Source organism: Mesoplodon mirus (genome assembly GCF_964341445.2).
Source record: "Mesoplodon mirus genome assembly, chromosome: 11".
Classification (NCBI taxonomy): Eukaryota; Metazoa; Chordata; class Mammalia; order Artiodactyla; family Ziphiidae; genus Mesoplodon; species Mesoplodon mirus.
Window position 1 is genome coordinate 56,336,126 of NC_138987.1, and position 17,142 is coordinate 56,353,267.

A 17,142-nucleotide genomic window follows, 5' to 3' on the forward strand; every position below is an offset into this window, starting at 1 on the left:
GTTAACCTATTTTGCTGTATTTTAATCATATGTAAAGTGCTTAATACAGTACCTGGCATGTAATAAAGAGCTATGTGTTAGCAATTATTACTTTAATTATTATACCACTTGGTTGCATCTTTTGTCAGATTAACTGGGCCAACTAATTCAGATTGTATTTACAAAGCAATTGTTCAAATTTCAAAAGGCAATATACATACCTTGTCTGACTTTCAAAAGCATTTTCATTCATATTTCATAATTACTAATTTATTCAACAATAAGGCAAATTGAGGAACTAAATGTAAGACCCTAGTCTTTTAGTCTTCCTGACTAGCTCTGAACAAATAACTATGTAAGACTTTTTAGAACTTAATTTTTCCATGCCCTATAGTAAGTCTTTTTAAATTCCAGCCACTCAGTAAGTTTAGTAGAGTCAATATCCCAATAATGTCAATGAACATCAAATGAGTATCTGATTCTTAGAACGATAACCTACTTCTTTCCATTTTTATCCATCTCCCTTACAATGAAGCACACCATATGTCTTAATGTACACAAGAGCATCTGGAAATATTTTGGTAATCTGAATATTCACTAAATGGAAAACTATTCTAAGAGATGAATACTACTATTAGTAATTTTGCCTTGACCTCAACTAGAGAAAAATCTAGATTAGGAAGACTGTTTCTCCATAGGCTAAAAGAGAAAACAGAACTAAAAGAGAAAACATCTGCTTAGGCTCACTTATTGCAATCTTAAGATGTTAACTGCCAGTCTCTGTATTCAATAAAATGGGAAATACAGGAAATACTCAAGGTGTCTTAGCTCTTCACCCACAGCCTTTGTTGCTTTAGTAATATACATGCTTTCATCTGCTTAGTATTTTTTCTTATGGTCACGACACATGTTTATTTTTTCTTAAAATATAAAGCCCTAAAATGCAGGCACTCTCTTTCCAGCATGCACAGAAAGGAAAAACTTGGTGTCCAATGGCCTCTAGAATCAGAACTGAAAAAGTTCTTAATTAGATTATGGGTTCAGGGGATTGGGGACAGAGTCACTAAAGAGGTTGAGACAGCAGATGAGGGTTGAAGCACTTTTAATCACAGAAGAGTAAACAATAGGATAAACCGTTAACACTCACCCAGTGGCTGTTGTCCTCCAGCCCTCAGCTCACCTGCTCCTCCCACCACCCCCACTCCCTGCGTACCACTGAATAAAGAGCAGGGTATCTACCAGCAGCTGTCCATCACTACCAGGTGGCAGGAAGGGGACCTAGCTAGGGGCCACAGCAATCCTGGCCATCCATTCATGGTTGTCTGTTTCTATATAACGTTGTGTGAAATATTCTATCTCCAAAGGAGGAACAGTGCAGAAACCTGGAGCTGAACTTAGCTGCTCCATTCAGATGGCCAGAGCTTCAAGAGCCATGGGCAACAAGGGAGGGGACTCTTTGGAGCCAGCATAATTCAAGATGCAGCCAAATCTGGGATTGAGGTGGGTTCAAAGGGGACCAGGCTTGTGCTCCAACCTAGGCAACGAAACTCACACATATGCACAAATGCATATGCACATGTGCACACATATGCACACACGCACGCGCACACACAGAGCAAATAACATTACTGAAAGAACCTGGAGGCTATTAAATACAAAATGGCAGAGTTTTTTTTAAAAAAGTGAAAATATTTGCTTCTTTGATTCTCCTCAGTGCCCTGCACACGCCCTAGTCACAGGAGTGCAGATGCGAGGAGGCCCAGAGGAGTAGGTTGCCAGCAGCCCTACAAGTCCATCTATGCTGAAGTCCCCATACCAACCACCTTACTCTTCAGCCAGTAGCTGCCTCCCATGTGACCATTCACCCGACCGGCACCATTGCTGGAGCTGCGGCCACAGGGGCCTTTTGTGCTACTGGTCATATCTTCTTCTTCTGAGCTGCTCTCCACATCACTGCGATCATCCTTAGATACCTGGGTGGGATGGGGCCAAAGGTAGAAAAGGTAAGGACAGAACTTTTCTAGAATCATAAGACAGACAAAGCCCACAGAGCCCATGTTTGGGCATTGCTCCCAATCTGGCCTACTTTCTGGTGGCATCTGACTCAAAATACTATCTGGACCACACAGACTGTTGTGAATATCCTTTGCCTGCTTTCTGGGTTTCTCTCTCATCATCTCTAATTCCGTTCTCAATGGAATAAGTAGCCATCTTGGTAGAGGAGTTTATCTTTCAGGACCAGCCTAAAAGAGCTGAAATCATTCACCCAGTCGTGGTTTAGGTTTGAAGGAAACTCCACAGACACCCTTTCTCCTCTTGTACCTCAAAAGAAGAAAAGGCCAACACAAACAATACATATGGCTATAATCATTGATTCTATCTTCTGGTGGTGTGGCCACTGCAGTTTTGGCTATCCAGAGTTTTGCTTTATCCCCAAAGCTGATCCACAACTGGGCTCTTCCTGGGCCCAACTATCAACACCCTATGACTAGGGTCACAGGGTGTTGATAGTTACTTCTCTTGAGCAACCCCAAGATACACAGTATGGTGAAAAGAAAAGTAGACTGGCAGTCAGCGAATAAAAACTCCCAGTCCCAATCATGCTACTCTCTATGAATCTTTACCTTTCAACCTCAGCTTTTTGTTCTATATTTTCAAATGAAGGACTTGGATTAGAGCAGTGTTTTTCAATCTAAATTATCCTGCATACCAAGCAAAGTATTTCAGATTCTCTACCGTGGACCATAAAAGTAAAGGAGAGAAACCCAGTGAAACCTATGTCAGACTTTTGCCCTCCCGAACTGAAGGATAATAAATGTGGTTTTTTTTTTTGTTTTTTTTTAAAAGTAAATAAGAGAAGGGGGTGAGAAGGAAACAAAACTACAAATTGCTGTTGCCAAGGAGTGGGGTAATTGCTTTGGTTAGCTCTAAGATTCTATGGTTTATTATAGCTATCAACCTCTGAACCCAGATAATGAACTGATTATCTGATCTTTAGGAAATTTCCACCAGAGGGCAGTGTGTCTAGATTTGAGGGAAAGGGAGGCTCAAAAAGGAGGGGGGCAGTGGGTGGGTGGGAAGGAAAGGAAAAACAGAAAGGGGAAAAAAAATGAGTAGACTCTAATCTTGCCTCAATTTAGGAAAAAGAATCTGGCAACTTGAGCGCCATTCAACAATGGCCCAACCTGAGCTCCATATAAAATGGCAGAGTTTTTTAAAGAAGTGAAAATATTTGCTTCTTTGATTCTTCTCAGTGCCCTGCACACCCCCTAGTCACAAGAGTGCAGATGCGGGGAGGCCCAGAGGAGTAGGCTGCCAGCAGCCCTACAAGTCCATCTATGCTGAAGTCCCCATACCAACCACCTTACTCTTCAGCCAGTAGCTGCCTCCCATGTGACCATTCACCCGACCGGCACCGTGGCTGGAGTCAGGAGAGATACATGCTCTGATACAACCCAGGGAAACAGAAAGGAAAGCAGGAAGGAAGAGAAACGCATTCAGACAGACATGCTTCACTGAACACCAGAAGCACAGATACACTTACATGCAAGAGATGAAACTGTCCAGCTCCCACCAGGCATAGAAAAAAGGAAGGAGGTGAGAAAAGAGTGGAGAGTACAGAGTCTGGGTCTAATCCTTCCTGGATAGGTCACCTGGTCAGGAAAGAGCAGGGGAGAAGAGAGATGTCCAGTAGCTACAGCAAGATGCACAGGCACACTGAGCAAGTTCTGAAACCAATTGCAGCCATAAAGAATAGCGACACCAAGGGATCATATATTCCTGGGAAACATTCCATCCCTCTGTCCTAGAGTCAGTGTATCCTCTACCAGAGCCCCTCCCCTTGGGATTGTGTATTACCGAAGGCTGAATCCCCAGCCCGCAGGCTAATCACAGTCTGACTGCTTCAGAATTTGCAAAATTCAGTTATGAGTTCTATCACTGAATGATCTTTCTTTGTGCTTTTGGGCTCTTGGCATAAGATGGGTATTTGAAACCCTAAAGACCTATCTCACTTAAGACCCCTGCCTCATACAACAGTAAGGTGAGATCGGTACTTAGTCCCTTACATAAACCATATCTTGAACATCACAAGCCATCTTGGGGTGGCTTGCGACTTACCAAACTACTCCTAGGCAATCTAACATCTCTGCTTTCATACAGTTTATATCTTGGAGCTCTGCATATGATTTCCTTTGAAAAAAGGCTCCCATGCTAAAAACAAAAATATGAAATCCACGAAGTAGGTAGGTAAGGGGTAGGAAATGGTTGAGGTCATCTCCAAACCTAATCCTGTTTATTATTTTACAATGGTCATTCCTAAGGGACAGGAAGAAGGCAGATCCTTCCTCTGACATCTAAGTCATGTCTTAGATGGCTAAACACTCATACTTAAAGAAAAGATGGAAACTTTGGAGCCCTAGGCTCTTTGCTGGGTAATACCTATTTTCCCACCAGCCCCAAAGAAAGAAGTCATCTTTCATCCTCACCTTTCCTCGGATCAAGGCTTTGAAAGCAATTCGTGCAATTAGGTAGGACCAGATGACGTGCAGAACCTGTAGGATCAGGAGAAGGCCATTGAAGAGCCACCAGGAGGGATAGGGCCCGATCATCTCCCAACTCTCAAAGAGGGTCGTGTTCAGAATCCTGTAAGACGGAGGCCAATGGTCAGATTCCAGAGTCAAAGCCAGACAGATAGGGATGAAGCTGAATTCCCTGGAAAGCAGAATCTTGTGTCTTCTCCCCATACCTTCTATCAGTTGAAGTTCCAGAGATATTCATCCACAGTGAGAAAAGAATAAAGAAAGGGGCCCATGGAGTTTTCTATCTTTAGGGATAAGGAAAGATATAGAAATCTTAGCAACTGATAGAATAAGTCATATTATTAATCACTTCAAATATACAGAGTTTCACAAATTTGGGACACCAATTTTAATCATAATCCTAGGAATTACTCAGATCCTCAGGCACATATAGGACAGCTGGTAGTTGATCCCCTCAGACTAAGGAGAATCTCCAACCCACAGAGTCAATGACTTTGTGTCCTAAAGTAGTGAGTGTAGAAGTGAGAGTGGTGTATGTGTGTGTTGGTCAGGGTGGGAGACAGGGTATAGAGCAGGAAAACAAGCAAGAGCCTGAGAATTTTGTAATCAGTACAAAAGAAGGCAAAGGAATTACTTAGGCATAAAATGAAGACTGCTCCTCAGAGATGAGTCAGGAGAGCCACAGCTAAGTGAGTTGGATGCTCTCAGTCTAGATCACACCTCACTAGAAATATTGTGCAAGGGAAGTGAGGTCCTTTGAGAGTCCATAAAGGGTCAGGTTAGGTCAAGGAAGAAGCAGAACAATATTTAGGGTTAGGGAACCTTGGTGGTCTGTTCCCTAAACTGGTGAAAGGTATCACCAGTTTACGGCTACGTATCTACCATAGCTCCACAGCCCTAACACTTACCAGAATGGATAGATTCCTAGACGAGTCACCACAAAAATAGCACTGAAGATCACAAAAAGGGTGTCACAGAGACGCTGATACTTGGCATAATTGGCCAGCTTGGCTGCCTGGAGAAAGGAAGACAAGAATTGAGCTGGGGAGAAAGCTAGTTCTCAGGAAGAAAAGTAAAGAAAGGGGAACAGTGAGGAAAGGGGGGTTGGGGTCTTACCTCCAGCAAGAAGTCTGAGGCATCATGTAGGCACATGACCAGAGTTCCCACTCGAACCATGTTGTTGATGTAGGAGAAGGTAATGAGCCCAATGGTGGCCAAGTGATGCACAAACATAATCAGGAAGTCCTAGGAAGGAATGGAAATAAAACAGGCAGGTAAAGGCAAGGCCATAGAGCTGCCGGCCAACTCAATGTCCTGCATTGTTCTCAGAGGGTCTTATCCCACCCCTCAGAAGTTCCATTTTGTTTAAATTCTCCCTCAGGGAGCTGCCTAACATTTGACCCAAAACTCTCTACGTCAATGACTGACCCATAATCTACGTTAATATAGCTCAAAACACAGAAAAGAACAATTTTCTTTGGTAGTTGCAGAACATGTAGAGCTTGGATGCTGAGCTGACACTTGGAAATAATTTCCCAGGTGGTAGTCAGGCATACAAGCCTTTCAGATATCCTTGAAAGTCTAAGACTCTTCTGCTTTGATGAAGGCAATTTCAACCAAAGGGACCTAACAGAAAGGGGAGGTTTGTGAAGGGGGCAAAGCTAAACTATTCCAAAACATTTCAGAGACATGCTAAACAATCCATCTTACTACAAGCACTTCCTGCTTTCAGATTTAAAGCTCAAACTTCTTCCTGGGTTCAAATGCCAAGGTTAGCCCTGGAGAAATCTCTAAATACCTGAGTTATTAGACATATCTAATAAATACTTCCCAGCCCAGTGAGGGAGAGAGGGTGGGAGAGGGCAGGTAAATTTGCATCAGAGAAGAAAGGATATAGTCTGCGCTCTCCACAGAGACAGATACAGTGGTATATTTTAGCTCTTGAGTTGGGGATGAGTTTACAAATACACATTCTAGAATGTTTTAAAACCAACATATGTATTACAAACCTTTTTATATGTGTCATGTATTAAAATAAAATTTTAGTAAGGAGACTTGTATCTACTAATCATAGGAGGATGAAAGGCATCTGAATTGTGTATCAAGCTTCTAGGTTACACAACAACTAATAATCCAGATCAATTTCAACCCATTCCCACAATGGCTAACCCTGATTTTCCTTACCAAAGATAACCACGAGTTAGTGACAGATTAGGGTTAGAGCTGCTGGAACTGCATTATGTCAGGTGGACACCAATAAAATTCTGCCCTTTCTGTCTACTTATAAAAAACTTAAGTCATTTCCAACTTTGCCACTCTGTGGGCAAGTCAACTCACTTCTCTGAATCTTTGTTTCCTAAACAGTAAGAAAAGGGTAAACTAAATCATCTAAAACCCCTTCCAATTGACATTCTTTAAGTAAGTGGGGTCACCAAGAAGGGAGAACAGAGAGGGAACAAGGGTCCCTAATGCCAAACAAAAGCCAGATCTAGCTTTTCTGGAATCAAGGCTTTCCCTGGATCAGGCCTTACTATCCCTACGTTCTGAGCTTAGGAACTAAGCTCAGACTAAGTTTCCTGAGCTTTGTATATGTAAGAACCTTGGAGAAAATGAGGAAAAGGGTATGCTTCTTAGATGGTTAACTGTTTTCATCCTGGGCTGCCCTGAATGCCTCAAATATACTTCATCATTAGTCAGGTCTCACTTCTGAGAACATTACAAAGACCTAAAGGTCCCATTAAACCTACTTTCTCCCTCTTTTGTGGTCCCAATCAGGGCAGAGAATCTATCACAATGACAATAATGATAGCAGCTGGAAAGGAGGATGCAATAAGTCAGGGAGTTGAGGGAGCCAATGTCCTTACCTTTCTTTTAATGTCTGTAAACTGAGAAAACATAAGAGACCAATAGAAAGCCAATTCCATGATATAATAGTAATAAAGCCCATTTGTGAGAGGCTGGAAGAGAGAAAGTAGTAGTTAGAATACCAGCTAGTCAAAGACTCATTCCATCTCCCCAAATTTCTCCGTCTCAGAGGACCCATACCCCAAATTATTAAATAACCTTCCTCTCCATCATCTTCCAAGATCTGCAATAGCTAAGAGACTTTGGATTGGTGTGGAGACTTAAACCTCTTCCCTTCCACATACACATCTTCAGCTCTCATCTTTCAGAGATCAGATAAGGTTAACACATACTATAGCACAATCAAATCAGTGTGTCTGGAATTCTGGGCAATTAGTGTTTTTCAGGGGATTAAATACACTGAGGCCTTTCTTTCTTCTACTCTGTTAGCAGCCCCCTGACATTTTTCTACTACGGACTAGAACCATAGTAGAAAATCTTGAGGGATTCAAAAGGGACACATGAACCAGAAAGCACCTCATTAAGTGCCAGGAAGCTGTTTTTCTTTCCAGCCCAATTAGGGTGAATATAGGAACCTGGAGCAAACAGATCACTGGATTTCACTGCTTATGGGGACCCCAAAAATAGATACCTGAATATATGACTCAAAGAGACTCAGTCCCTAATCCCTCAAGAATCACAAGGAAATGTGCCACCTTCCCTTGGGACTGGCAATGTACTCTCCCCAACCCCAGCTTACATGCACACATAAGACCCCTGTCTTGAAAGGGCTCAGATCCTACCTGATAAGGGTAACTGTGCCAGCACTGTCGGGTGTCCCAGAACCAAGGTGACTAAGAGAAAACAGATAATCCAAGTCAGCCTTTAGAATTCTCCCCTGCCTCATCTATATAATCCTGTTCTCTCTATGCTTGGGGCAAAAGAGTTGGGAAAGAAAAAGGAATCCCTCTTGACAGAATTTAGGGTAACTAAACGGCTAGACGTTTCTTCTAGAACAAGAAGGTGTTATTACAAAGAGAGAAACCATGCTTTGAGGTACGTAAGAGCAATGAGAGCTCTAGGATAGTTTCTGGAAACATCACAACCTGGAATATATAGGAAACTGGGAGGCAGGAAGACAATGATTTCGTTTAATAACTGAGAGAGAGATCTCCATGCCAAAGATTCACAAGTCAAAAGTAATAATCTCTAATGGAGTTTCAATTAACTCCATTTCATCTAAGTTGTTGAATTTATTACTATTAAATTGTTCATAATATTGTCTTATTATTCTTTCAATGCCTACAGGATATATAGTGATAGCTTCTTCTTTTTTTTTTTTTTTATAATTTTTGGCCACACCCTGCAGCATGTGGGACCTTAGTTCCCCAACCAGGCATCGAACCTGCACTCCCTGCATTGTAAGGTGGAGTCTTAACATTGGACAACCAGGGAAATCCCCCGTGATAGCTTCTTTTTCTCCCTGATACTGATAATTTGTTTTCTTGTTTTTTTCTAAGGGTTTATCAATTTTAATTAAACCTTTCAAAGAACCAACTTTTGGCTTTATTAATTTTCTCCATTATTTGTCTAATGCCTAGTTCATCGATTTTTACATTTTTTTTCTTTTTCCTTTCCTTTAACTTACTTTGGGTTTACTTTGCTCTTCTTTTTCTGGATCTTAAAGTAAAAACTTAGATCACTGATTTTAAAGCTTTCTTGTTTTCTAATATAAACATTTAAAGTTATAAATTTCCTCTTAAGTATGCTTTAGCTGCATGCCACACATTTTGGTATGTTGTATTTTCAGCATCATTCAATTCAAAATATTTTCTAATTTCCCTATGATTTCTTATTTGATCTTCGGGTTATTTAGGAGAGTTGTTTAACTTCCAAATATTTCTCTAGATATCTTTTTATTATTAATTTTTTACTTTAATTCCATTATGGTTAGAGAACATATCTTGTAAGATTTCAATATTTTAAAATTGGCTGAGACTAATTTTATGGCCTAACATATGGTTTATCTTAGTTGGTGTTCCATGTGCACTTGAAAATAATACATATTCTTCAGCTGTTGGTGTAGTGTCCTATAAATGTCATTTAGGCCAAATTGGTTGATTGTGTTGTTTAAATCTTCTACATCTTCAGTGATTTTTGTCTAGTGATTTAGTCAATTACGAAGAGTATTAAAATCTCCAAATATGATTGTATATTTGTCTATTCTCTTCCTTTTCCCTTCTTTCTGTCTCTTTATGTTTCATGTATTTTGAAGCCTCAATTATTGCATTTAGAAGAAAATAGTGTGGTACAGTGAAAAAAAAAAAAAGGACTCATGAATCAAAAAGCCTGAAATTCTTCTTTGACTCTGACAATTAACTGAAAAGCAGGAATACCTGTTTTACACACTTTAATGAGTTACTGATTTCATTTCTGTAATGTCTCCTCCTTGAAAGAACAGGACTTTTGTCAAGTGCTTTGTAAACCATCACGTACTATGCTGATTTAATTAATTTTTTATTATTAGCATTATTTATGGGAGAAACAGTAGTCACGAGGTTACTGATGTCAGGCCCCAGACAGAAGACAATCTATTTAGCTTATCACAAGAAAAAAAAAAGGGGAGTAAGGGACAAAATCTAAAGGTATTTAACTCTTATCTCCAGGGATGTAGGTATGATTAGAACCCAACAGAGAAAGTTCAGACTCACCGACCAGAGAAATCTAACTCCATAGCAGAATATACATAAATAAAAAGTGAATCTCCACCTGGATGGGTAAGAAGTAGAAGTTAGATAAATATTCACTCAAAAGAAAGTCTGTGAAGTAAAGAAGTCAAGAGAGCAGATTTGGGGATAAGACAGTTACTGGTAAGAAATTAAGTTCCCACAATAGGGACAAATACTGTTACCGAAAAAGCCAAAGAGATAAAAATCTTCCAGCCTCTGTTTAAAATAGAGTTCCACAAGTGTATACTGTCTTTAGTAAACTTTTCTTCCATATTAGACTCCCTGATGATAGTGCCTTTATTTTTTTTTGCATGACAGTGAGAAATACAGTGCTCGGTGTCCAGAGGATAATCAGCAAAAGCCCAGTGAAATGGATTATAGTATGTCCAGAAAAGGGATGCTTCCCACTAAAATGTCAATTTAGAGCAAGCTGGTACTATCTCTACCAAGGTGTACAAAGGTATGCATATCTACCTATGTAAGTGCCGGTATAGGAATTCATTCCCAATTTATTTGGGAAAGGGGAACAAAATGGAACTACACCTAGCTTAGGGGCAAGCATGTCCAAGAAACTAAGGGTGATCAGGCTTCCAGTTCTCTTCTTCCCAGCCTATAACAGAGTTAGCCCTCCATACCTATTGACTGTTATCCTAACAAGAGAAGTGACTTCCAAAAAGAAAACCTTAGTCCAGTCATACTCCACCCTTCTCACTCCCCACCTCCTTCTGCACACCTACATGCTTTCACAGAATTTAGTGAGCGTTGGGGGCTTGTCCTGATTCCTCCGATGGCGAAACCAGCATTGGATTTTTCGGACATCCCAGTCCAGTTGCTTTGACAGGCCCTCCAGCCTTTTCTCATCAGGATACTGCAGATGTATGACCAGAGTCAGAACATCCCTTTTTCTTCAAACCTCTCATTAAATCCCTTTGACTAGCTGAGTGGCAAAGCGGTGATAACTATAGTGACTTAAGTAATGTTTTTCTTTCCAGGTTTCACTCCCAAAGTCATTTTTAGTATGAAGTACTATTTTACACATCAAGGACCTTTACCATTCATCTATACACATCCTTGTTTGGTCTTCTCCCTCCAGCCCAAGCTAAGTAAAAAGAGATATTAAAACCCAATCGCAAAGGCTATCAGTACCATCTCCATTTGATTATGCAACTAGGTAATGACAAGAGCTGGAGCAAGGAAAAACAACATCAATATGTGATGTGTGTCTGGGGAGAAGGAGGGGTGGTGGTGGCTGCTAGGCCTAAAACTCAAATGTATGCAAACTTGACTTATTTAAGGGATCCTGGCCTAAAGGTATTTCCCTGAGTGGATAAAGTTTTCCTAATAGCTCTATGGACTATCCAAATGTGAAGATCATCCCATCCTATCCCTACCCTTGGAAATACCTGCTCTTTTATCCTCCCCTGCCCTATGGGATAAACCCCCACACGAATCTTCCTCTGTTTCTTTGCCCACTTACCTTGGTAACAGATATGAACACCTTTTCAAGGATGGCATTAGGTTGGGCCTGATAAGGACCACTGTCCTGGATGCCAACATGGAGTGCACAGGGTTTGGCAATAAACCTGTAATGGAGAAAACCCAAAAGCCAATTCTAAAAATGGTTTGCTAAGCATGAAGCAGAGATCCTGATTAGGGGACTGATAAGAGGAAAAAGGGGAAACACTTGGCTCAGAGCCAGGAATTTTTGATTTAGTCCTGGATTCTGCCATTGACTCACTTGAGAAGTGACCTGTTTAAGAAATATTGGAACATAAGCTCTCTTTCCATTTTTTCCTGGCTTCCCTTATCACATCTTGAGCTTTAGAGTCAGAGAGACCTAGATCAAATCACTAGTCTACCATTTACTGCCTGTATGAACTTGGGCAACTTATTTAATCTTGCTAAAGCTCAGTTTTTTCATCTATAAGATTAAGATTCTTTTTTTTTTTTTTTTTTTTTTTTTTCTTTTTGCGGTATGCGGGCCTCTCACTGTTGTGGCCTCTCCCGTTGCGGAGCACAGGCTCCGGATGCGCAGGCCCAGCGGCCATGGCTCACGGGCCCAGCCGCTCCGCGGCATATGGGATCCTCCCAGACCGGGGCACGAACCCGTATCCCCTGCATCGGCAGGCGGACTCTCAACCACTGCGCCACCAGGGAGGCCCAAGATTAAGATTCTTGCTACTCAACATAAGGCCAACAGATAAACTGCATTACTGGTTTTTCCTAGAAGCTTTTTAGAAATACAGAAGCTTGAACCCCATCTCAGACCAGCAAAATCAGAATCTGCACTAACAAGGTTCCCAGGGGATTCCTATTCCCATTAAAATGTTAGAAGTGGGTCTACTTTACATGAATCTTGCAGGTACAATGATATTACATATATGAAGACCGTGACACAAGGAAAGTGCTTAATAAATGGTAATTTTCCTTATATCAGATGATCAAGAAGATCTTAATTGGAGGCAAAAGTACAGAACTGAGACTGAGCTCTTCCTAAACACAAATATCCCGGGTCATGGTCACCTTCCTGCCTAATCAAAAGACTATACGGAAATACTTTGAACTTTCAGAGGCTCTGAAGAAAGAACTGGGAAACTACGAAGAGTGGTAAGAAGGAAATTACCTATTAGTACTCAATTCTAGTCCCAGATCTACCACTAATAAGTCACATAAACTTGGTCAAGTCACTTAATTCTTGGGTTTTGGTTTTGTCATCTAAAAGAAAGGGTTATATGAGATGACGTATAAGATTTTTTTCTCGGGCTTCCCTGGTGCCGCAGTGGTTAAGAATCCGCCTGCCAACACAGGGGACACAGGTTCGATCCCTGGTCTGGGGAGATCCCACATGCCACGGAGCAACTAAGCCAATGCGCCACAACTACTGAGCCTGAGCTCTAAAGCCCGTGAGCCACAACTACTGAGCCCATGTGCCACAACTACTGAAGCCCATGAGCCTAGAACCCATGCTCTGCAACAAGAGAAGCCACCACAATGAGAAGCCTGCACACCGCAATAAAGAGTAGCCCCCGCTCGCCACAACTAGAGAAAGCCCGCATGCAGCAACGAAGACCCAACGCAGCCAAAATAAAATAAATTAAATAAATAAATTTTAAAAATAAAAGATTTTTTTCTCTAAGATTCATAGTGATATCATTGACTATAACTAACTTATAACTTTTACATCTTTGAAAATTGAGGAATTATTCCTTGGTTCTGAAAGAAAGATCTCTCTGTTCTCCACAACCATAGATTTTTATGAGCCTCAGCTCTAGGAAAAGCTTTATGTAGTCACTTTCAGAATAAGTCAAAACCAGTTCTAGCTCTCTCTTAGCATCTTAGGGAGTCTCGTGATGAAATTATAACTGGGGGGTGTAAGATGGAATGCTCTTGACCTATTTTCTTGATCTACATTTGAATCCAGAATTTATCTCTAAGGGAGGGACTGAAAACGAGAAACTTTGTTTATTGTCTTCCTCTATGAAAACTTCTTTTATCTTTATCACCAAAGTTCCTGAGCCATGGGGAAACATTGATTCAGATAAAGTAAGCCACATCTGCAACCCATTCTTTTCTCTCTTTTGCACCGGTGGTATAAAAGTTTCATTCAAATGCCAGTGCTAACAGATACTTTAATTTATACTTCCTGGTATATAGTTCTGGTACAAATATTTTAACCCCCCATTCATGTTTAAACTCCCTGTGAACACAGAGAATACTGTTTTTGTATTTATCAAGGTTCTGTACTCAGTAGTTGCTCAGCAATTGACAAGGAACAGGTCTAGTGAATTCCACCCTTGTTCTGTTGGAGCTCAGTTTGTACCCAGCATTGATCAGCATCCAGAAGAGTAATTAAGGCAGCCATTCTTGGGACTTCCCTGGTAGTCCAGTGGTTAGGACTCCACGCTTCCACTGCAGCGGGTGCAGGTTCGACCCCTGGTCTGGGAACTACGATCCCACATGCCGCGCTGTAACATGGCCAGAAAAAAAAAAAAAAGGCAGCCATTCTTTGCTGTTGAGTTGGTGCCATATCAGAGATAAAAGCACTGAATCCTCTCTCCCTGTCTTCTCCCACCTACGTTAATTGAATGAAGGGGTAGATCTAAGAACAAAAAACTGCCTTTCCAATTCCTACTCTTACTCCCTGATCCAGGCCTCTTCCTCAATGCAGTCAGGTGATTAAAGGCCCTGGGGTTAGACAGATTTTACCAGCTAAGAGACTTTGTGAAAGCTACACACCTACAGAATGAGGATAATAATATCTGCTTCACAGGTTTATTTTAAAGATGAGATGACATGATGCATGCCTAACCCAGTATCTGACACTTTGTAAACATTCATTAAAAGGCAGCTATTATTATTTTTACTAGGAACAGATAGTTCAGTGTGGGTACTCCCTGACGGTACCTCCAGCAAAGTGAGAAGAGCAAGAAACCCTCTTTCACACAACAGGGATGGGTTTGTACCCTGATCACTTGGGTGAAGCCAAGATTGCTTTATTGTCTAGACCTTGAAACAGACTTAATATCCTAGAGTTGTCATCAGCTCACATCCTGCCCTCATTAGTTCAGAGTTCAGTGAAAGACATAAAGCTACTGGCATCAAGTCAGTGACAACTGTTAAGATTCTAAGAAAATTTGTTTATTTGACAAATATTGGGCACTGCTTTTGTGCTATAGCATGAAGCACAAAACCAAAAATAAGGACTTACGACTGGAAAAGAATTTTTTTAAAAATATTTATTTATTTAATCATTTATTTGGCTGTACCAGGTCTTAGCTGCAGCACAAAGGATCTTCATTGTGGCATGTTTAGTTACAGCACATGGGCTTCTTAGTTGCGGCATGCGAACTCGTAGTTGCCGCATGCCTGTGGGATCTAGTTCACTGACCGGGATCAAACCCGGGCCCCCTGCATTGGGAGTGCAGGTTTCTACCCACTGGACCACCAGGGAAGTCCAAAGAATTTTTTCTGTGATAAAAAAATTCAAATCAGGGGACTTCCCTGGAGGTCCAGTGGTTAAGACTCCATGCTTCCACTGCAGGGGGCGCAGGTTGGATCCCTGGTTGGGGAACTAAGATCCCACATGCCATGTGGCGCAACCAAAAAAAAAAAAAAAAAATTCAAATCAGAACTTTGAGAAAGTTCACACCTAGTCATGTGTTCATTCTACATCATTCACCTGGCATTTAGTATAACTTATAAAATAGGTTGGTCAAACTCCAAAGAGCCTAGCATTAGCATTCATCCTTTCTGTTAAATCAGCTCTTCTCAAAGCATGCCTGGAGACCTCTGAGACCCTTTTCAGGAGCTCTGCAAGGTCAAAATTATTCTCATAATTCTATAGTTTCATAATAATTCTTTTCTCTCTCATTTTCTCATGAGTGTACAGTGGAATTTTCCACAGCTTACATGACATATAACAGATCGAATACAGAACTGATATGAGACTACAGCTACCAGATATTAAAGAGATTCACAAAACTGTAAAATAATGCTATCCTCACATTTTTTTTTGTTTTGGAAAAGTAATTTTTCATAAAACATTAGTTATATTACCAATACAATCAATGTATTGTTATTTATAAGTGAATTAATAAATACAATTTAAAAATGCTTCTATGTTAATTTCTAAAACAGTACATATTGCTAGATACTATCCATATAAGCAAAAACTCTCTGGGGTCCTTGATAATTTTTAATAGTGTAAAAGATTCCTGGCATCATAGTTTGAAAACTGCTGTGCTGGACGACATTGTCAAACTTATCTTGTGATTTTCTGTCCTCTCCAGTATCAATGTTACCCAAGTTTTAAAATAATTTGTAAGACCAGACTACCCTTTGCCTGCATATCTGAATAAGTAGGCATCTAGTGGTCTATAATGGTAAACTACTCCTTTCCACTTGCCACTCCAAGAACATAAGTCTAGTGACCCAACCTGATTGTACTGTATCTGTCCTGCTCTAGAGAGACCATTTCATTCTGCCCCTTTCCTGTCCTCCAGATACATGGCAGCAGCTGGCCTAAGCCTGGGTTAATTAAGATGAAATTACTCACTGCTTTGCTTTTGCATACCAAAGACAAGAGCTATATCAACAATTCTATCTTTGTGACCCACTGTAACATCACTGACGGATGTGAACTATACACAAATATATTCAAAAGTCTAGATTGAGCTTCTCAACTAGTGTGTCATGGAAAGTAACACAGATGGGCTATACTTATGTTGAGATACATAAGCTCTTAGCTCTCAGGGTGGTCCATGGGGTGGGTGGTAGCCAGACACCCTTGTCTGCAGCCTTTGGCCTCATATACCCCACTGTGCATGCACATATTATTTTCTATGTGTGCAGCAACACGACTGGGTTGGGAAGCACTGGCTTAGATCAATTTCTGGAAAAACATAAAAATGTCAAAATTGATATATAAAAAAGAAAAATAACCATCAAAGAAACTGAAATAGAAAACAAGATGAAGAAGGGGAAAATACAATAAAAAGAGAAAGGTCTTATCCAGACTGATGAAGATGGTATATCATTAGGTGAAGAGTACTGAGTAACTAAATATTTTGAACCTGAATACTCCCTCCACCACCCTCCACATAAAGAGACAGACAGACACACACACACACACACAGACACACACACACAAACATGGAGAGAAGATAGCTGAGATATTTAGAGGCAAATGCAGAATCCCATAGAAAACATTCAGAAAGTCATTTCCCTTTACAATGAATTTTTTTTTTGGGCCGCGCCACTCGGCTTGCAGGATCTTAGTTCCCCAACCAGGGACTGAATCCGATCCCTCGGCAGTGAAAGCACAGAGTCGTAACCACTGGACTGCCAGGGAATTCCCTACAACTGAATGTTTAATAAACCAATCACATTAAAAAATGTAAGTAACTTCTAAAGAGTTGAAAGAGAAGGAGAAAGTAAAAAGGACACTCGGTGGCGGAGTCAAGATGGCAAACTAGGAGGATGCGGAATTCCCGTCTCCTCACAACTAGGGCACCTACCAGGCACCAGAGGGGGACCACAGACACCTAAAG

The 17,142-nt window shown here is 40.8% G+C and overlaps 1 protein-coding gene across 1 annotated transcript in view; it reads right to left on the minus strand.

Annotated features, from left to right (window-relative positions):
- Positions 1–1,064: 1,064 nt before the first annotated feature.
- CERS5 (ceramide synthase 5) overlaps positions 1,065–17,142 on the minus strand; it is a 34,507-nt gene continuing 18,429 nt past the window's right edge. The window contains exons 2-10 of the mRNA XM_082634656.1: positions 11,571–11,676; positions 10,831–10,961; positions 10,076–10,133; positions 8,168–8,218; positions 7,385–7,477; positions 5,637–5,765; positions 5,429–5,535; positions 4,467–4,623; positions 1,065–1,952 (exon numbers count right to left, since the gene is read on the minus strand). Coding sequence (XP_082490782.1) covers positions 1,776–1,952; positions 4,467–4,623; positions 5,429–5,535; positions 5,637–5,765; positions 7,385–7,477; positions 8,168–8,218; positions 10,076–10,133; positions 10,831–10,961; positions 11,571–11,676 — 1,009 coding nt within the window. The 3' untranslated portion in view covers positions 1,065–1,775. The remainder of the gene's footprint in view (positions 1,953–4,466; positions 4,624–5,428; positions 5,536–5,636; positions 5,766–7,384; positions 7,478–8,167; positions 8,219–10,075; positions 10,134–10,830; positions 10,962–11,570; positions 11,677–17,142) is intronic.